Below are 21,935 nucleotides of genomic sequence, written 5' to 3'. Positions count from 1 at the left end.
GACTGAATAACTAGGAGCAACAGCTAGAAGGAAAAACACATCCAGAAATGCTTAAATCCATCAAGGAGACAACTTTCTTTTGGACATCAACGAGGGCAGAATGTGAAGTGCCATTATGGTTGGTCTGGGAAAAAGGGGCTGTGTGATCTTTTTCAGAAAAATATGGATAAAAAATATAGATAAAATATGGAGCCTTTCTAAAAACACATATACAGGAAAAAGAATGGGCACCAGTTCCCTGGACCTGATGATGTTAGGAATGAAAGGGCATATAAAATCATGCCTCTTGAATCTTTTGTAAAAGTTGTTTCCTCTGTTAAAACCCCTGAAATTTGGTGAAGGCCAATGTGAAATTCACATATCTGACTTAAGATCAGTTTGGCTCAAGCCATGTTGATACATATTCTCTTTGTGTACATGTGTCTGTGTGTGTGTGTGTGTGTGAGTGTGTTCTCAGTTGTGTCCTACTCTTTGTGACCACATGGACTGTAGCCCACCAGGCTCCTCTGTCTCACAGGGTTATCCAGGCAAGAACACTGGAGTGGATTATCATTTTGTCTTCCAGGGGATCTTTCTGACCCAGGCAATGAACCCGAGTCTCCTGCATCTTCTGCCTTTGCAGGGGGATTCTTTGGCGTCCCTTGTGGCTCAGCAGGTAAAGAATCTACCTGCAATGCAGAAGACCTGGGTTTGGTCCCTGGGTTGGGAAGATCCCCTGGATAGGGGAAAGGCTACCCACTGCAGTATTCTGGCCTAGAGAATTCCATGGACTGTATAATGCATGGGGTTGCAAAGACTCAGAAACAACTGAGCGACTTTCACTTCACTTCTTTACCACTGGGCCACCTGGGAAGCCCAAATGTTCTCTTTCAGTTCAGTTCAGTTCAGTCACTCAGTTGTGTCTGACTCTTTGCAACCCCATGGACTGCAGCACGCCAGGCCTCCCGTTTATCACCAACTCCCGGAGCTTACTCAAACTTATGTCCATTGAGTCGGTGATGCCATCCAACCATCTTATCCTCTGTCGTCCCCTTCTCTTCCTGCCCTCAGTCTTTCCCAGCATCAGAGTCTTTTCCATTGAGTCAGCTCTTGGCATCAGGTGGCCAAAGTATTGGAGTTTCAGCTTCAACATCAGTCCTTCCAATGAACACCCAGGACTGATCTCCTTTAGGATGGACTGCTGGTTGGATCTCCAAGGGAATCTCAAGAGTCTTCTCCAACACCACAGTTCAAAAGCATCAGTTCTTCGGTGCTCAGCTTTCTTTATAGTCCAACTCTCACATCCATATATGACTACTGGAAAAACCATAGCCTTGACTAGATGGACCTTTGCTGGCAAAGTAATGTCTCTGCTTTTTAATATGCTGTCTAGGTTGGTCATAACTTTTCTTCCAGGAAGTAAGTGTCTTTTAATTTCATGGCTGCAGTCACCATCTGCAATGATTTTGGAGCCCCCCAAAATAAAGTCAGCCACTGTTTCCACTGTTTCCCCATCTATTTACCATGAAGTGATGGGACTGGATGCCATGATCTTAGTTTTCTGAATGTTGAGCTTTAAGCCAACTTTTTTACTCTCCTCTTTCACTTTCAAAATATTTTCTTTAGATTTTTTATTAGAACAAATAATGTCCAGAAGTCATGTTTGGATGTGAGAGTTGGACCATAAAGAAAGCTGAATGCAAAAGAATTGGTGCTTTTGAACTGTGGTGTTGGAGAAGACTGTGGTGGGTCCCTTGGACTGCAAGGAAATCCAACCAGTCCATCCTAAAGGAAATCAGTCCTGAATATTCACTGGAAGGACTGATGTTGAAGCTGAAACTCCGATACTTTGGCCACCTGAGGCAAAGAAAGAACTGACTCATTGGAAAAGACCCTGCTGCTGGGAAAGACTGAAAGTGGGAGGATAAGGGGACTACAGAGGATGAGATGTTTGGATGGCATCACCGACTCAATGGATATGAGTTTGAGCAAGCTCTGGGAGTTGGTGATGGACAGGGAAGCCTGGTGTGCAGTTCATGGCGTTGCAAAGAGTCGGACACCGACTGGGGTGACTGAACTGAACTGAACGTTGAACACTTTAAAGTAAAGTGAAAGTCACTCAGTCGTGTCTGACTCTTTGCTATCCCGTGGACTATACAGTCCATGGAATTCTCCAGGCCAGAATACTGGAGTGGGTAGCCTTTCCCTTCTCCAGGGGATCTTCCCAACCCAGGGATCGAACCCAGGCCTCCCGCATTGCAGCCAGATTCCTCACCAGGTGAGCCACAAGGGAAGCCCATGGAACACTTACACTTTGGACTTAAATTGGTGTAGGAATACTGTTCACACCTTGGAAATATTGTTCCAGTTTGAAAATGCTGTGTGATCAGTCTGAATTACATGGTAAAAAATGTCAAAAAAAAAAAAAAAACTTAAAACTCATTTGCTGAACTCTGAAGTAAATGCATAGATATTCTGTTAAACCATGAGAGGAACCAAAGTGCTTTTTAAAAAAAAGATTCTGATGGATCTGTTCAAATCAAAATTGAATCTTTATGTTTTTCTCTCAAAGAAACATTTTTGAAAATGGATCTACACCAGGTGTGTTTTATTCCCGTGTTGTGCTTTAGCAGTAGTGTTTCTGAAGTGGGCCAGTTGCACAGAATTTTCCTAACTTAATGTTTTACCTCCTCAGACTTCTAAATTGTGCCACGCACCAGGAGGAATGTAGATGTCAGCTTCGCTGTCACCTAAAATTGTTACACAGATTGTCTCAGAGACAAGGCCAATGTGCATTTTCAAGTGTGTGGGTGTGCTTAGAATACATTTGCAAATGCATGCAGCCAAGTTGAAAGAGCAAAGTTCATCCCCGAAATTAAAAAAAAAAATTAAGGCGCTATTATCTGCAGGAAGCTTCCTGTTCACTCATCGCGTTGTGCACTGACCTTCTTCCAGGGACACAGTGATTTTGTGGCAAGGCCAAGGCCACGAGGCTGAATTGGACCCATTATGCGGATCCTGCAGGATATGCATAATTTCGAACATGGGAAAAAAAAAAAACCTTGATTTCCGGAACCTTTATTTCCCCTGTCCTTCAAATGTCTTCCCTCAGAGCTTGGACTGAGGCCTTCCCATTGTGTCTGGGGGAGCAGAGGGAAGCTAACTGTCTGACCAGAGAAAGACCCGCTTGTTTGGGGGAGGACCAGAGATGATGTCAGCCATGTAAGAAGGAGGCAGCTGAGAGTCCTGAAGAAGAGGAGCCCAGCGGTTAGTTTCTGTGAGGTTGTTGGGGGACAGTGGTGGGCGGGGGTGGGATAAGATCCCAGCCGTTTGGTGACTATGGAGGCCAGGCGCCCCGCAAGGCTTGCGTGTATTTCGGCTCTGGGTCTCGCTTTCTTTTAATACCCTGCATGGTTCTTCTCTGCTTGTAAAGGTAATTCATGACCTTCCGGGACTCCACCTCAGACCCGGGATGCTCTCAGGAATGAATTTTATTAACCGAGCCCGCCTCCCTCAGGGCCTGCGCGTCCCCACAGAACTCCGCTCTGCTCCGGTTGTCGCCTCTCTCGCTGCTCCCCCGAGTGCCTCTCCGCTCCTGCCGGCTCCCTCAGCCTTTGAGGCTCTCTCTCGAAGTTCTCTCCGAGCTCTGCTCAGCACCACTGCCCCGCAGCCCCTCTCTGCTTCTTCATCCTTTGTTTTTAAGTGAGGCCCTCGTTTGCTTTCTGTAAGTCTGTTTTTGTTCCTTTCTTGGCCGTGCCCTGTAGTCGTGCCCGGCTTTCTCTGGTTGCGTCTGCGGGCTTCTCTTTCAGTGGTCCCTCGTGCTGCGGAGACCAGCTCAAGGCCCGCGGGCCGCAGTAGTCCTGGCACGCGGGCTTAGTTGCCCCAGAGCACGAGGGAACTTCCCAGACCAGGGATCAAACCCATGTCCCCTGCCTTGGCAGGCGGACTCTTAACCCCTGGAGCACCAGGGAAGGCCCTTACATGTCTCTCCCTGAAATTAGGCTGTATGCTTATGAGTTTACTGTCTTCCCCACTAGAGAAAAGGGACTTTGTCTCATTTACTCTTTATCCCAGAACATGGTCCATGGAACTTAGTAGCGGCCTTCTTTGTATTTATCGGATAAATGAAGGAAAAGGTAAAAGGTGGACATGAAATCTACTGCAGAAGGACTCCTGTTTATGTGGCTAATGAGCTGTTAGGTGGAACTTGAACGATGCCCTCTTCGGTAAATCACAGGAAAGTGATTTTTTTGTTTTGCTTTGTTATCATCAGTTGTTTGCTTTCCATTGTTGTGCACACAGTAGGTATATCCACCTACCACATACGTACACATAGACCCACAGACATAGCATATGCAGCTAACATGTACTCATACACATAGTAATGTACATTTACATACATACATAAAACATATACACTGACATTCATGCACATACACACGTATTACATATACACCTAGCATAACATGTACATATTGAATTACAACCCCCATGTTCTCCTCTTCCAGAGAATATGCTAACTCACACATCTCACCCTCACCCTCAGTCTGGGACACAGAACACAATCAGCTGCCCAAGCATGCGTCAATTAACCAGTTCATTCATGCAAAGCATATTTAGGTGCTGGGAATGCAATTATAAGAAAGTTGGACACAGTCCCTCTTCTCCCCAAGCTGAGATTACCTAACAGTCCAGCGGTCTATTTCCCATGAAGCCTTCTGGGGTGAGCCAAAGCTTCTCTGAACCCGTCCGGCGGCCACTGCTTTGTATCACAAGCTGTGAAAGCCACAAATGAAGAGTTAAATGAGATCTATTTTGTATTCATGGATGACCATGTTTACAACATTGGAGAAATCATTTAGCCCTAGTTAGTGAACATCTAACTAGAAGCAGAAAGTGGAAGACTCTAGCAGGGGTAACCTTGGCTCTCCTGACCTGGCATCTCTGCCCAGGCCGCCTTCAAATCTCAGAGGATGATGAGCAGAAAAAAACATTCCGGAAGGTATTACTCTCTAAGACACATATCAAACTTTTAATACCATCTCAGCAGCTGCTTCCAGAGAACGCAACCCAGGACAAGGAATATCAGATGAAAGGGGAATAAAGGTGCCTTAATGGAAAGGGGAAATTTGGAGACATGCACATAAGTGAGGGGTTTGTCATCTGAAGAGATGCAAAGAGAAGATGACCATCTACAAGTTGAAGAGAGAGGTCTGGAACAGAGTCTTCCCCCCCAGCACACAGAAGGAACCAGTTTTGCTGACTTCTTGCCTCCAGAACAATGTGAGAGAAACTGATTCCTGTTGTTTAAGCAGTGAAGTCTGTGGTAACTTCTTATGGCAGTTTTAGAAACTGATCACATGCACCACGGCCTTGTCTAACTCAGTGAAACTAAGCCATGCCGTGTGGGGTCACCCAAGACGGGCAGGTCATGGTGGAGAGGTCTGACAGAATGTGGTCCATTGGAGAAGGGAATGGCAAACCACTTCAGTATTCTGCCTTGAGAACCCCATGAACAGTATGAAAAGGCAAAAAGATAGGACACTGAAAGATGAACTCCCCAGGTCAGTAGGTGCCCAATATGCTACTGGAGATCAGCAGAGAAATAACTCTAGAAAGAATGAAGAGACGGAGTCAAAGCAAAAACAATGCCCAGCTGTGGATGTGACTGGTGATGGAAGTAAAGTCCGATGCTGTAAAGAGCAATATTGCATAGGAACCTGGACTGTTAGGTCCATGAATCAAGGCAAATTGGAAGTGGTCAAACAGGAGATGGCAAGAGTAAACATTGACATTTTAGGAATCAGTGAACTAAAATGGACTGGAATGGGTGAATTTAACTCAGATGACCATTATATCTACTACTGTGGGCAGGAATGCCTTAGAAGAAATGGAGTAGCCCTTATAGTCAACAGAAGAGTCTGAAATACAGTACTTGGGTATAATCTCAAAGACAACAGAATTATCTCTATTCATTTACAAGGCAAACCATTCAATATTATGGTAATCCAAGTCTATGCCCTGACCAGTAATGCTGAAGAAGCTGAAGTTTAACAATTCTATGAAGACCTATAGGACCTTCTAGAACTAACACCCAAAAAAGATGCCCTTTTCATTATAGGGGACTGGAATGCAAAAGTAGGAAGTCAAGAGATACCTGGAGTAACTGGCAAATTTGGCCTTGGAGTACAAAATGAAGCAGGGCAAAAGCTAACAGAATTTTACTAAGAGAACACACTGGTCATAGCAAACACCCTCTTCCAACAACACAAGAGAAGAGTCTACACATGGACATCACCAGATAGTCAATACTGAAATCAGATTGATTATATTCTTTGCAGCCAAAGATGGAGAAGCTCCATACAGTCAGCAAAAACAAGACTGGGAGCTGACTGTGGCTCAGATCATGAACTCCTTATTGCCAAATTCAGACTGAAATTGAAGAAAGTAGGGAAAACCACTAGACCATTCAGGTATGACCTAAATGAAATCCCTTATGATTATACAGTAGAAGTGAGAAATAGATTCAAGGGATTAGATCTGATAGAGTGCCTGAAGAACTATGGGTGGAGGTTCGTGACGTTGTACAGGAGGCAGGGATCAAGACCATCCACGAGAAAAAGCAATGCAAAAAGGCAAAATGGTTGTCTGACGAGGACTTAGAAATAGCTGAGGAAAGAAGAGACATGAAAAGCAAAAGAGAAAAGGAAAGATATAGCCATTTGAATGCAGAGTTCCAAAGAATAGCAAGGAGAGATAAGAAAGCCTTCCTCAGTGATCAGTGCAAAGAAATAGAGGAAAACAATAGAATGGGAAAGACTAGAGATCTCTTCAAGAAAATTAGAAATACCAAGGGAATATTTCATGCACAGATGGGCACAATAAAGGACAAAAATGGTATGGACCTAACAGAAGCAGAAGATACTAAGAAGAGGTGGCAAGAATACACAGAAGAACTGTACAAAAAAGATCTTCATGACCCAGATAACCATGATATTGTGATCATTCACCTAGAGCCAGACATCCTGGAATGTGAAGTCAAATGGGCCTTAGGAAGCATCACTACAAACAAAGCTAGTGGAGGTGATGGAATTCCAGTTGAGTTATTTCAAATCCTAAAAGATGATGCTGTGAAAGTGATGCACTCAATATGCCAGCAAATTTGGAAAACCCAGCAGTGGCCACAGGACTGGAAAAGTGAGTCTTCATTCCAATTCCAAAGAAAGGCAATGCCAAAGAATGCTCAAACTACCGCACAATTGCACTCATCTCACATGGTAGCAAAGTAATGCTCAAAATTCTCCAAGCCAGGCTTCAACAGTATGTGAACCATGAACTTTTAAGCTAGTTTTAGGAAAGGCAGATGAACCAGTGATCAAATTGCCAACATCCATTGGATCATAGAAAAATCAAGAGAATTCCAGAAAAACATCTACTTCTGCTTTATTGACTACACTAAAGCCTTTGACTGTGTGGATCACAATAAACTGTGGAAAATTCTTCAAGAGATGGGAATACCAGACCACCTCACCTGCCTCCTGAGAAATCTGTATGCAGGTCAAGAAGCAACAGTTCGAACTGGACATGGAACAACAGACTGGTTCCAAATAGGAAAAGGAGTACATCAAGGCTGTATATTGTCACCCTGCTTATTTAAGTTATATGCAGACTACATCATGCGAAATGCCAGGCTGAATGAAGCACAAGCTGGAATCAAGATTCCTGGAAGAAATATCAGTAACCTCAAATATGCAGATAACACCACCCTTATGGCAGAATTTGAAGAGGAACTAATGAGCCTCTGATGAAAGTGAAAGAGGAGAGTTTAAAAGCTGGCTTAAGACTCAACATTCAGAAAACTAAGAACATGGCATCTGATCCCATCACTTTGTGGCAAATAAATGGGGAAACAATGGAAACAGTGACAGACTTTATTTTGGGGGGGCTCCCAAATCACTGCAGATGGTGATTACAGCCATGAAATTAAAAGATGCTTGCTCCTTGGAAGAAAAAAGCTGTGACCAACCTAGACAGCATATTAAAAAGCAGAGACATTACTTTGCCAACAAAGGTCCATCTAGTCAAGGCTATGGTTTTCCCAGTAGTCATGTATGGATGTGAGATTTGGACTATGAAGAAAGCTGAGCACCGAAGAACTGATGCTTTTGAACTGTGGTGTTGGAGAAGACTCTTGAGATTCCCTTGGAGATCCAACCAGCAGTCCATCCTAAAGGAGATCAGTCCTGGGTGTTCATTGGAAGGACTGATGTTGAAGCTGAAGCTCCAATACTTTGGCCACCTGATGTGAAGAACGGACTCATTGGAAAAGACCCTGATGCTGGGAAAGACTGAGGGCAGGAGGAGAAGGGGACGACAGAGGATGAGATGGTTGGATGGCATCACCGACTCAATGGATATGAGTTTGGGTAAACTCGGGGAGTTGGTGATGGACAGGGAGGCCTGGTGCACTGCAGCCCATGGAGTTCCAAAGAGTCAGACACCACTAAGCGGCTGAACTGAACTGAGTAAGCATTAAAGTATAAATAAAGCACATGACATCAAAGTGTGTATAAGTATTTTAAATTTTAGTCTGCTCAGGATCCCAGGGGATAAAAAGAGAGAAGAGTATTTGCTGTATGAATTGTTTTAGCTGATAACTTATTGTTGTGCCCTGTTCAGTCATGTCTGACTTTTTTGGACCCCATGAACTGTAGCCCACAGGCTCTTCTGTCCATGGGATTTCCCAGGCAAAAATACTGAAGTGGGTTGCCATTCCCTTCTCCAGGGAATGTTCCTCACCCAGGGATCGAACCCGCCTCTCCTGCATTTCCTGCATTGCAAGGCAGATTCTTTACCTGCTGAGCCATCAAGGAAGCCCTGACAAATTGTTTATTATTTATTCAACCAATGGAGCTTTGGGCCCCCACTTTGGGCCAGTCACTATTCAAGGCACTGGGGATACAGCAGGAAGTCCTGCCAGATCCATTCTGCTGGGGGAAGCCACAGCAGAAACTGGATCGAGAAGTAGATGAATGTGTGTCAGATAACATGTTCAGTGGGAAGAGGAGAAAAACGAGGCAAAGAAAGGGAGCCGGGTGAGAGAGGATGTGAAACTTACAGAAGGTCCAGGAGCTACTCTGAGCAGTAGCTTTGGCATAAAGACTTGAGGGAAGTGAGGCCTGAGCCTTGCAGAAACTGGGGAAGGAGTCTTCTAGGAGGAAGGAGCAATAAGCGATGGGACCCTGGGGAGGTGGCCCTGTTCATGTTGTGTGATTCAAGTGGAATGAATGGGGGAGAAGTTCGAGAAGGCAGCGAGTCGGGAAATTGTGGGGTCTTGGATGGCGTAGGTTTTTAAGGGCACAGTGAGGACGTGGACCTTGACTGTGGGTGAGGAGGAAAGCTGTGTGTATGTGGGGAGGGGGGCAGGGGTTGCACCTGAGGTGAGATGTGAGCAGCCTAGGCTTGCACACACAGGTGATTCTGTTCACACTGGGGGGCTCTTATGTGGAGAACAGACTGAGGAGGAGGGTAAATGTGGAAGTGGGGAGACCAAGGACAGCCACTGGGATGACCGCGGAGAGGATGGGGTCTGGGATTGGGGTGGTAGCTTGGAGACGGTGGGAAGTGATTGGATTCCAAGTGTCCTTTGAAGGTAGCATTAACAGAAGCTGTGAGGCGCCAAAGGTGAGAAGAATCAAGGTGTCTTTCTGAACATCGGAAAGGGAGAGGGAGCTGGTGTGGAAGGGAGAAGAGGAACTTAGTTTCCAACTTGTAGAGATGTCAGTCAAGATTTCAAGTAGATTTGGATATAAGTTTATGTCTGGAAGTAGCAACTACCACTTAACCCTGTTTGGGGCTTCCCTGGTGGCTCAGACAGTAAAGAATCCACCTGCAATGAGAGAGACCTGGGTTCAATCCCTGGGTGCGGAAGATCTCCTGGAGAAGGGAATGGCAACCCACTCTAGTACTCTTTGCCTCGAGAATTCCATGGACAGAGGAGCCTGGTGGGCTACAGTCCATGGGGTCGCACAGAGTCAGACAAGACTGAGCGACTAACCACCCTTTTGGAGTACTTTCTTTGTGCCAAGCATTTTGCCAAGTGCTTCATCAGTATTAGCCTAATCTGTTTATGAGGGGGAGCCCTGTTTTCTGCTCCATTTTACGGGTGAAAACACAGAAGAACAGATGTATTGAGTAACTTGTCCCAGGCTACAGGGCTGTGTGCAGCAGGCAGTCTGGACCCAGAGTCCTTACATACAACCTCATAGGAAAGGAGAGAAGGCAGATTTCTGTCTTTGTTTCTCTATATTCCTTGCAAATCAGATGTGAAGCATCATGATGACAGCAACCTGCTGCTCACCGGCCTGGCTGTCAGAGGTCTGGTCTTCCTCTGGGAGAAGAGTCAACTCCAGACTGAGAACTTTCTCTCACTGTTCAACTGATCATGTGGCCTGAGGATATTCAATCCAGAAACTAGACACCATGATATATTCAAATTTGCTAAGCCGATAAATAAAATGTATGAGATCAAATGAGAACAGACGGTAGGATGTAGAGACATCTCCTCTCCCAGCTACTTTGGTTTTTGTTCTTCAGTCACTCAGTCGTGGCTGACTCTTCACGACCCCACGGACTGCAGCTCGCCAGGCTCCTCTGTCCTCCACCATCTCCCAGAGTTTGCTCAAATTCATATCCGTTGAGTCAGTGATGCCATCCAGCCATCTCATCCTCTGTTGCGTCTTCTCCTCCTGCCTTCAATCTTTCCCAGCAGCAGGCTCTTTTCCAATGAGTCGGCTCTTTGCAGCAGGTGGCCAAAGTATTGGAGTTGCAGCTTCAGCATCAGTCCTTCCAATGAATATTCAGGGTTGATTTCTTTTAGGATTGACTGGTTTGATCTCCTTACAGTCCAGGGGACTCTCAAGAGTCTTCTCCCAGCTTTATTATTCTTAGTTTTTCTTTCGAGGGAAATTTGAGAGTGTTAGCTAACAAATGTAAAGAAGCTGTATCTGGGGACTTCCCTAGTGGTCCAGTGGCTAAGGCTCCACACTCCCAATGCAGGGGAGCTGGGTTTGATCCCTGGTCAGGGAACTAGACCCCACATGCCACACCTAAAAGTTCAGATGCTGCAACTAAAGATCCCGCGTGCCACGGCGAAGACCAGGTGCAGCTACATAAAGGAAGAAAGAAGAGCTAATGTGAAAATACGAATAGTTAGATTCCTTTCTTGAATAGTCTTTTGATATGTGGCTTTAATAAGCTTTATTAACTACTGAGTAAACACTAAGGATCACATTTAAAGTGTGTGTTAAATTACAAAGGACGATAGTACAGCCCACCCCCCAGTTTAATAAATAGAACACTGGCATCGCTCAGAAGCACTCTGTTTCCCCACTGATCATGACATCCTTTTTCTAGTCATCCATTTCCCTCTGTCCTCTGTCACCCTCTCCCTGGGTTTTGTGATAACTGCTCGACTTTTCCTAACAGCTTTCCTACACATGCATCTCAAATGATAGAATTGCATTTCATCTGTTTGTGAACCTTATGTAAGTGGAACAATACTGTATGTATTATTCTGTGGCCGACTCCTTTTACACTTTATTTATGAGGTTTTTCCGTTTCATTACCTGTGGGTATAGTGTTTATTGCAGTGTATTCCATCTTAGTGAAAGTGGAAGTCTCTCAGTTGTGCCCGACTCTTTGCGACCCCATGGACTATACAGTCCATGGAATTCTCCAGGCCAGAATACTGGAGCGGGTTGCCATGGCCTCCTCCAGGGAATCTTCCCAACCCAGGGATCGAACCCAGGACTCCCGCATTATTCTTTACCAGCTGAGCCATAGTGGAACCCCAAGAATATTGGAGTGGGTCACCTATTCCTTCTCCAGCAGATCTTCCCAACTCAGGAATTGAACTGGGGTCTCCTGCATTATGGGTGGATTCTTTACCAGCTGAGCCACCAGGAATAGTCAATAAAGCAGAAATAGATGTTTTTCTGGAACTCTCTTGCTTTTTCCATGATCCAGCGGATGTTGGCAATTTGATCTCTGGTTCCTCTGCCTTTTCTAAAACCAGCTTGAACATCAGGAAGTTCATGGTTCACAGATTGCTGAAGCCTGGCTTGGAGAATTTTGAGCATTACTTTACTAGCGTGTGAGATGAGTGCAATTGTGCGGTAGTTTGAGCATTCTTTGGCATTGCCTTTCTTTGGGATTGGAATGAAAACTGACCTTTTCCAGTCCTGTGGCCACTGCTGAGTTTTCCAAATTTGCTGGCATATTGAGTGCAGCACTTTCACAGCATCATCTTTCAGGATTTGAAATAGCTCAACTGGAATTCCATCACCTCTACTAGCTTTGTTCATAGTGATACTTTCTAAGGCCCACTTGACTTCACATTCCAGGATGTCTGGCTCTAGGTCAGTGATCACACCATCGTGATTATCTGGGTCGTGAAGATCTTTTTTGTACAGTTCTTCTGTGTATTCTTGCCATCTATTCTTAATATCTTCTGCTTCTGTTAGGTCCATACCATTTCTGTCCTTTATCGAGCCCATCTTTGCATGAAATGTTCCCTTGGTATCTCTAATTTTCTTGAAGAGATCTCTAGTCTTTCCCGTTCTGTTGTTTTCCTCTATTTCTTTGCATTGATTGCTGAAGAAGGCTTTCTTATCTCTTCTTGCTATTCTTTGGAACTCTGCATTCAGATGGGAATATCTTTCCTTTTCTCCTTTGCTTTTCACTTCTCTTCTTTTCACAGCTATTTGTAAGGCCTCCCCAGCCATTTTGCTTTTTTGCATTTCTTTTTCATGGGGATGGTCTTGATCCCTGTCTCCTGTAGAATGTCACGAGCTTCATTCCATAGTTCATCAGGCACTCTATCTATCAGATCTAGGCCCTTAAATCTATTTCTCACTTCCACTGTATAATCATAAGGGATTTGATTTAGGTCATACCTGAATGGTCTAGTGGTTTTCCCTACTTTCTTCAATTTCAGTCTGAATTTGGCAATAAGGAGTTCATGGTCTGAGCCACAGTCAGCTCCTGGTCTTGTTTTTGCTGACTGTATAGAGCTTCTCCATCTTTGGCTGCAAAGAATATAATCAATCTGATTTTGGTGTTGACCATCTGGTGATGTCCATGTATAGAGTCTTCTCTTGTGTTGTTGGAAGAGGGTGTTTGTTATGACCAGTGCATTTTCTTGGCAAAACTCTGTTAGTCTTTGCCTTGCTTCATTCCATATTCCAAGGCCAAATTGCCTGTTACTCCAGGTGTTTCTTGACTTCCTACTTTTGCATTCCAGTCCCCTATAATGAAAAGGACATCTTTTTTGGGTGTTAGTTCTAAAAGGTCTTGTAGGTATTCATAGAACCATTCACCTTCAGCTTCTTCAGCATTACTGGTTGGGGCAGGAATACCAGACCACCTGATCTGCCTCTTGAGAAATTTGTATGCAGGTCAGGAAGCAACAGTTAGAACTGGACATGGAACAACAGACTGGTTCCAAATAGGAAAAGGAGTTCGTCAAGGCTATATATTGTCACCCTGCTTATTTAACTTATATGCAGAGTACATCATGAGAAACGCTGGACTGGAAGAAGCACAAGCTGGAATCAAGATTGCTGGGAGAAATATCAATAACCTCAGATATGCAGATGACACCACCCTTATGGCAGAAAGTGAAGAGGAACTAAAAAGCCTCTTGATGAAAGTGAAAGTGGAGAGTGAAAAAGTTGGCTTAAAGCTCAACATTCAGAAAACGAAGATCATGGCATCCAGTCCCATCACTTCATGGGAAATAGATGGGGAAACAGTGGAAACAGTGTCAGACTTTATTTTTCTGGCCTCCAAAATCACTGCAGATGGTGACTGCAGCCATGAAATTAAGATGCTTACTCCTTGGAAGGGAAGTTATGACCAACCTAGATAGCATATTCAAAAGCAGAGACATTACTTTGCCAAAAAAGTTTCGTCTAGTCAAGGCTGTGGTTTTTCCTGTGGTCATGTATGGATGTGAGAGTTGGACTGTGAAGAAGGCTGAGTGCCGAAGAATTGATGCTTTTGAACTGTGGTGTTGGAGAAGACTCTTGAGAGTCCCTTGGACTGCAAGGAGATCCAACCAGTCCATTCTGAAGGAGATCAGCCATGGGATTTCTTTGGAAGGAATGATGCTAAAGCTGAAACTCCAATACTTTGGCCACCTCATGCAAAGAGTTGACTCATTGAAAAGTCTCTGATGCTTGGAGGGGTTGGGGGCAGGAGGAGAAGGGGATGACAGAGGATGAGATGGCTGGATGGTATCACCGACTCGATGGACGTGAGTCTGGGTGAACTCTGGGAGTTGGTGACGGACAGGGAGGCGTGGTGTGCTGCGATTCATGGGGTCGCAAAGAGTCGGACGAAACTGAGCAACTGAACTGAACTGAACTGAGCCGCCAGGGAAGCCCATTCTATCTTAGTAATATTCCGCAGTTCATTTACCTGTGCAGTGTGATGGATATTAGAGTTATTCTACTTTGGAGCAATTATGAACGTGTTTCTGTGAACATGCGTTTTGCCTTTTCAGTGAGCCTTCCTATCCTAGTGAACACGTGCAAGTGCAAGTGATTCTCTTGTTTAAAAACATCCGAGGAGAACTGCTGTGCTGCAGGGTGTGTTTATCCTCCAATTGATCAGATGACTTTAACAGCAACGTGTTTTATGCGGTGCTTCCAGTTTGCTTTCCTACCAGCCACACAGAAAAGCCGCCGTGGCTCCACTGCCCTGACTATACCGGGTTAGGCACGTTTCACTAATTTTGTCACAGGGAGACAGGGAGGAAGGGAAGGGCGAAGACCAGTGAATGCTCATGTGGTTTTAATCTGCATTTCCTAGATTACTAATGAGGTTGAGTTTGTTTGTTTTTTTTTCCTTTTTTTTCCATTTAGTTTTTTCCTTTCATAAAATGCCTATTGGAGAGTATTTTTTGATGGTATTTCCCTTTTTCTTGCTGATTTCTAGGAGTTCCTTGCGGACACAATGTGCAGCAGATATTATCTCCCGCCCTGTGGGGAGTCTTTCTACGCTTCGCGTGTGCTTAGTAGCTCAGTCGTTTTCGACTGTTTTGTGACCCCCCATGGACTGTAGCCCCCCGGCCATGTTCCTCTGTCCCTGGGATTTCCCAGGCAAGAATACTGGGGTGGGTTGCCATTTCCTTCTCCAGGGGATCTTCCTGAGCCAGGGATCAAACCCGAGTCTCCTGTGTCTCCTGCACTGCAGGCAAATTCTTTACCTGCTCAGTCTTTGGGGAAGTCCCCTTTACTCATTATGGTGTTGCTGCTGCTGCTGCTGCTGCTAAGTCACTTCAGTCGTGTCCCACTCTGTGCGACCCCATAGACGGCAGCCCACCAGGCTCCGCTGTCACTGGGACTCTTCAGGCAAGAACACTGGAGTGGGTTGCCATTTCCTTCTCCAATGCATGAAAGTGAAAAGTGAAAGTGAAGTCGCTCAGTCATGTCCGACTCTTAGCGACCGCATGGGCTGCAGCCTACCAGGCTCCTCCATCCATGGAATTTTCCAAGCAAAAGTACTGGAGTGTGGTGCTATGTGACTTTTTGTAAAAAGAAGTACTTAATTTTAATGCTATGAAATTTGTTTATTTTTCTCTTATGCTTGGTGTTTTCTTGGTCTCGGTAAAGAAAATCTTTTACTACCTCTGAAATCATGACCACATTAAGCTGTTTGGCTGGCCAAAACGTCCGCTGGATTTTTCCATAAGCTGTAATAGATCTTTTTGGCCAACCCAATATATGCCTTCTAAAGAACATCTTATGTAGGCTTTCACACTTTGATATTCAGCCCATTTAGAATTGATTTTTCTATATAGTGTGAAGTCGGAGTCTAATTTAATTTTTTTCTTATAGTAGCATTTTTTCTATGTTATTTCTATCACTTTATTTATTTTAATGTGTATTTACAATGAATTTGAATTATTAAAATTTTGATTTCATTCATATCTAAATCATGTGATTCTGCTTACTAGGAGGGGAGAAAAGCCATGCTAGGATTTTGATTGAGAGTGCAAAATTCTATAATCCAATTTAGGGAGAATTAACATCTTTTGCAAGGGCTTCCCTGGTGGCTCAGTGGTAAAGAATCCACCTGCCAATGTAGGAGACACAGATTCAATCCCTGGGTGGAGAAGATCCCTTGGAGAAAGAAGTGGAAACCCATTCCAATATTCTTGCCTGGAAAACTCCATGGACAGAGGAGCCTGGCGGGCTGGAGTCCATCGGATCACAAAGTGTTGGACACGACTGAGCAACAAAACAAGAACAACAAACATCTTTTCATCCTCAGTTCTTTCAATCGATGAATATAGAATCTCTCCATCTATGTAGGTCTTCTCAGTGGTCTCTTAACTTTACAAGTATCTCCTCTGGGGCTTTGCCCCTCTTTTGTTAAATTTATTACTACAGATGCTTCGTATTTTGTGTTGCTTTTATAGATGCTATATTGTTTTCTTGCTGGTTAAAGACTTGTAAAACTTTTAAAACTTTTGCTCTGCAAAGACCCTGTTAAGAAAATAAGGAGACGTTCATGTATGCGGATGGGAATGTAAAATGGCCCAGCATCTTTGGAAAACTGTTTGGTAGGTTCTTATAAAACCGAACACGCAGTTACCATATATCTAAGAAATTGTACTCTTGGGTGTTTATCCCAGTGAAATTGAGTCTTATGTTTGTACAAAAATGTGTACATGAATGTTCATAGCACCTTTATTTTTTTATTTTTTTTTATTTTTTATTTTTTTTATTTTTTTTCTTCCAATTTTATTTTATTTTTAAACTTTACATAATTGTATTAGTTTTGCCAAATATCAAAATGAATCCGCCACAGGTATACATGTGTTCCCCATCCCGAACCCTCCTCCCTCCTCCCTCCCCATACCATCCCTCTGGGCCGTCCCAGTGCACCAGCCCCAAGCATCCAGCATCATGCATCGAACCTGGACTGGCAACTCGTTTCCTACATGATATTTTACATGTTTCATTGCCATTCTCCCAAATCTTCCCACCCTCTCCCTCTCCCACAGAGTCCATAAGACTGTTCTATACATCAGTGTCTCTTTTGCTGTCTCGTACACCGGGTTATTGTTACCATCTTTCTAAATTCCATATATATGCATTAGAATACTGTATTTATGTTTTTCCTTCTGGCTTACTTCACTCTGTATAATAGGCTCCAGTTTCATCCACCTCATTAGAACTGATTCAAATGTATTCTTTTTAATGGCTGAGTAATACTTCATTGTGTATATGTACCACAGCTTTCTTATCCATTCATCTGCTGATGGACATCTAGGTTGCTTCCATGTCTTGGCTATTATAAACAGTGCTGCGATGAACATTGGGGTACACGTGTCTCTTTCCCTTCTGGTTTCCTCAGTGTGTATGCCCAGCAGTGGGGTTGCTGGATCATAAGGCAGTTCTATTTCCAGTTTTTTAAGGAATCTCCACACTGTTCTCCATAGTGGCTGTACTAGTTTGCATTCCCACCAACAGTGTAAGAGGGTTCCCTTTTCTCCACACCCTCTCCAGCATTTATTATTTGTAGACTTTTGGGTCGCAGCCATTCTGACTGGTGTGAAATGGTACCTCATAGTGGTTTTGATTTGCATTTCTCTGATAATGAGTGATGTTGAGCATCTTTTCATGTGTTTGTTAGCCATCTGTATGTCTTTTTTGGAGAAATGTCTATTTAGTTCTTTGGCCCATTTTTTGATTGGGTCGTTTATTTTTCTGGAGTTGAGCTGTAGGAGTTGCTTGTATATTTTTGAGATTAGTTGTTTGTCGGTTGCTTCATTTGCTATTATTTTCTCCCATTCTGAAGGCTGTCTTTTCACCTTGCTAATAGTTTCCTTTGATGCATAGCACCTTTATTTATAAGAGCCAAGGACTGGAAACAGCCCAAGTGTCCTTTGGCCGATGAATGGTGGGACTACCTGTAGTACATCCACACCATGAAAGACTGCTCAGCAATAAAAAGGAAGGAAGCATTGATACATTCAACAGTGTCAATGAACGTCAAAGTCATTAAGCTGAGTTTCTTTCTTTTTCAGTCTTCCTTCCCTGTCCTCAGTTTTTTCAGCACTTGCTTTCAGTATTTGTCAGTAAACTTGCAATAAGCCTCTCAGGAAACACCATGGAGAAGCCATGTGATGGCCAATTGAGCAAAAACAACTTAGGAACATCAGAAAACTCAAAAAAGGGACTCTGCAAAATGGTTTTTGCTGAATTTGGTGTGTAGGGTTACAGAGATAAAGCCAGATCCTGTGCACTTCCCCATTAAAGGTATTTTTCATCGTCCAGCAGGTCAGCAGCCCTGGTAGATCTCAATTTGTATTTGTAACAGACTACAGACTCCAGTTACAGTCAAACTCAAGGCAAGCAGACACATATCTCATTCCTAGGCGCATACATAGATAGATATTCAAGTTCCTGTCCCTTAACCCAATCTAGCTCTAATTTTGCAGTGCAGGTTGGTGAGTTTTCTTGAGGAAATGTAAGGGTAAGGGTGAAACTGCGTGCACTTTGGATCTGAAGGAAGCTGCAGCCTAGGTTAGAAATCTAAGTACAGCCTAATGTGTGAAATAGACACCTGAAGGGAACATACTGGATAGCACAAGGAACTCTACTTAACGCACTGCGGTGACCTAACTGGGAGGGAAATCCAGAAGCAGGGGGGATACATGGCCGATTCATTTTGCTATGTAGCAGAACCTAACACAACATTGTGGAGCAACTATACTCCAAGACAAATTTTAAAGAAGATGAAGAAATACAAGTAGAGCCTAAAATCACACATGTTCTTTGAAGAGCTAATTTTTTATTTGAGGGTGCTGAGACCTTACTTATAGCACCAGTTTTGATCCTGACTCGCTGGTGGGGTCTCGGTCAATTAGTTTTCCCTGTCTGTGTCAGGAGTGACACTCCCTCTCCTTCTTTGCCCTGTATGATTGTTGAGATGTCATAGGATCAGAGCAGCATCAAAGTCAGACAAGCGCTAAAGATGAGCAGAGTGCAGCTGTTTACCCTGCATGCTTTCGGTCTGTCCCCAGCCACATCACTGGCCATGCCCTGCTGGACCTGCCCTTCCTTCGACTCCCTGGGGAGATGCCCACTGCCCTCCGAGAGCAGCTGGACCACACATTCTGAAGACACCAGCAGTCCTAGTTTTGGCCCCTCGTACACAGACCTGCAGCTCGTCAGTGCTGGGGAGCAGAGTGGCCTGGCTTCCGGGGCCGACTCGACAGGTAAGAGGGAGCCCCAGGCCAGAGGGCTCTGCACGTCATTTTTGGTTGCCTCTCATCAAATCTCTGCAGCCAGCTTTGTTTGCAGAATGAAGTGAGGCATAGTAATCCAGTGGAGAAAGCCAGCGCCTTCGGTGTTTCAGAATTGTGTTGGGGAAAACACGCGCACAGACTGGCTGGTTGGTTGGCAGGTTCGCACACCTGGGAAACCATTTGCCATGCTGTCTTAAGGGGCTGTCTTCTGACTTTGTTCAAGCACAGTGCCCTGTCGGCTTGTTTTCTCCTTGGGTAACTGAACGGTGTGTGATGTGCGCAAGGCTGACGCTTTCATCCCACCACCCACGCACCTCCCCTGTTCTGCAAAGGGAAGTTAGATTTAAGCAAAGAAAAAAGTCAACGTTATGTGAAGCGGAATGAGAATCGGGCTGCAGCCGTTGGGTCTAGGCTGCAGATAATTTCGTTGTTCTGTTTACTCTTTTGTGCCTGAATATTGAGCTAGCTGTGCATCAGTCTGAAACATCCCATGTTCTCATTTATAGCATTTCCGGTAGGTGTGTAAGGTGGATGCTTGCTGGCTTTGCAGGTAGAGGTTGCCAGCCTGTCCCTATGCTCTGGATTGTGGCTTGGGTTTACAACAGTGTTGGAAGGACGTTGCCTGTGCTTAGGGTTTAGGCCATTTGGCCCCAGGGATTGCCTTCCTTTGAAAGGGATAGAGTTACTAATGGTTTCTCTGTGGATGAGTTTACCCAGCATGTCTGGCAATATTTGTTTCTCCTTCTCAAAGCTGTCCTTTGGGAATGTGTCTCTGGATCCGTTTTCAAATTTGGGGTAACATTTGCCGTCATGCTGTGTGCTCCTGGGGGTTTCCACAAGTGGAGAGAGTGATCCCTCTTGCAGACTAAAGGGTTCAGACAGGATTTGGTTTGGTATTTGATAATATTGCAAGGAATCCTGGTTTATGATGATCTCTTTCTGAAGAAGCCACAGTTCTTTATTGTGTTTTGTTTGCCCTGACACTCTCTCAGTTCTGGTTGATGCTCTGTGACTGATGTTCTTGGTCTGCGGCTAGAATACACACCCATCTCCCCCATGGGAAGCATTTCATGGATGGGACCATCTCGTAGATGGGAAGTCAGAAGCTGCAGCTGTGCTTGGCTCCCTTCGCTTCTCCTTGCTCCCAATCTCCTGGCCCAGCCTTCCCCAGGAGGAGGAGGCATGCAGTATATTTGCCAAGAGCAAACAGACACTGGAGTCAGACTGCTCAGGTTTGCATCCTCCTTCGGCCGTTGTGACCTCAGGCAAGATTCTTAATAGCTTTAGGACTCAGTCTCCCCATCTGAAAAATGGCCATAAGAATAGTACTTACCTCTGCCAAATTACTACTCATTCCAAGTGAGACAGTTTATGTATAACAATTACACAATGCCTGACACAGAATAAAGGCTCATCGAGGATAATTTCCTCTGTCTCCTGCCCCAGGGTTCTGGTTGCTTAAAAGAAGTAGAGGTGGGCTCCTCACTGCAGGAAGAGTCAAAATTGCTGGCCTCAGGTTGAATTTTTTCAGTCTCCTCTTATGTGAAAATTGCTTTCATTCCTAGAGGTTCAGATGATGAAGATCAGAGTCCTAGGCTGAACTAGGACTTTGAACGTTGCTTATCGGTCCCCAAAGCTTATAATTATGTTCAGTATCTACCTTTTTGTAGAGAAGGCCTACCCCCTGTGTCTTTTGGTCGGGGTCCTGGCAGGAAGTGGATGGTGCCCTCAAAGGGGTTCATCTGAAGGGAGTTTAATGCAAGGACTGCTTACAGAGGCAGCGAGAGCTTAGAGTTACGAGACAGGGACTGTCCCATAGGTTGCAAGAATAGCACCCCTGCCAGGGGCTCAGTGAAGTGGGGAGGGCGAGGGAAATAACCCCCCCCCCGAACTTGTGCTGGTGCTCCCATCGGCAGACCTCATCAGAAACCAAAGGGCACAAAGCTCGTAGCGGTCAGCCGCCAGACCACGCAGCAGGTCTCGGGGGGTGGAGAATGGCTTTGGGTGAGGGGTGAGGTGAACAAGTGGAGAATGGGATGGGGCGAGGCTGATGCTCGTGGTCCCTCTCCTGTGTGGAGTGGGATCTCGGTGGCCCCGGGTGGGCCTGGCCGGCTTACTTTGGCTCTGTTGCTCTGTACCCCCCACAGCAAGCCTTGGCCCTTCCTTGCCCCCCAGGGCAGCTGTTCTGTAGCGGATTGGCAGTGTCTCTAGGCAGCCCCCGATTCCCACTGTAATTGTGGAAGAGAGACTCTGTGATCAGCCTACCCCTCTCTTATCATTTTCTCACCAAGGGGATAATTAGGAGGAGGAAGGCAAACATTCCCCAAATCCCCTCACCTTGGTTAAATCACAGGCTGAGGGCAGAGCTGGAGAGCCGTGTGGATGTCTGCTCTGGGGTTCGACTTGCCAGTGCAGATGGCACGGGTGGGAACAGGCCAGATCCCCCAGTAACACCCTGTCTCCCCAGGGTCCCCTTCCGCCAGATGACAGGCACACCCTGTTGTCTTCAGCGGTCAGAGTACCTCTGTAAGGCCACTAGTTTTACCTGAGTTGGTAAATAGAGGGGCCAAGAAATAAAAAATCAGCCTTCTGCCTCAGAAGTCCATGGCAACCCAGGGAAGAGAAAATACAG

The 21,935-nt window shown here is 45.0% G+C and overlaps 1 protein-coding gene across 8 annotated transcripts in view; it reads left to right on the top strand.

Annotated features, from left to right (window-relative positions):
• STON2 (stonin 2) overlaps window positions 1-21,935 on the top strand; it is a 184,864-nt gene that overhangs the window by 61,244 nt on the left and 101,685 nt on the right. For 6 of the 8 annotated variants that reach the window (XM_070797958.1, XM_070797956.1, XM_070797954.1 and 3 more), the window contains one exon: window positions 19,079-19,273. The exons of 1 other annotated variant lie outside the window; for it this stretch is intronic. In XM_070797958.1, coding sequence (XP_070654059.1) covers window positions 19,079-19,273 — 195 coding nt within the window. Of the gene's footprint in view, window positions 1-2,201; window positions 3,247-19,078; window positions 19,274-21,935 lie in introns of those variants that run through there. One more of the 8 variants, XM_070797959.1, reaches the window with a different exon arrangement.

Source organism: Bos indicus, chromosome 10, assembly GCF_029378745.1.
Source record: "Bos indicus isolate NIAB-ARS_2022 breed Sahiwal x Tharparkar chromosome 10, NIAB-ARS_B.indTharparkar_mat_pri_1.0, whole genome shotgun sequence".
NCBI lineage: Eukaryota > Metazoa > Chordata > Mammalia > Artiodactyla > Bovidae > Bos > Bos indicus.
The sequence above is the reverse complement of the archived record's forward strand: the minus strand, read 5'-3'. Positions and strand labels throughout refer to the sequence as shown.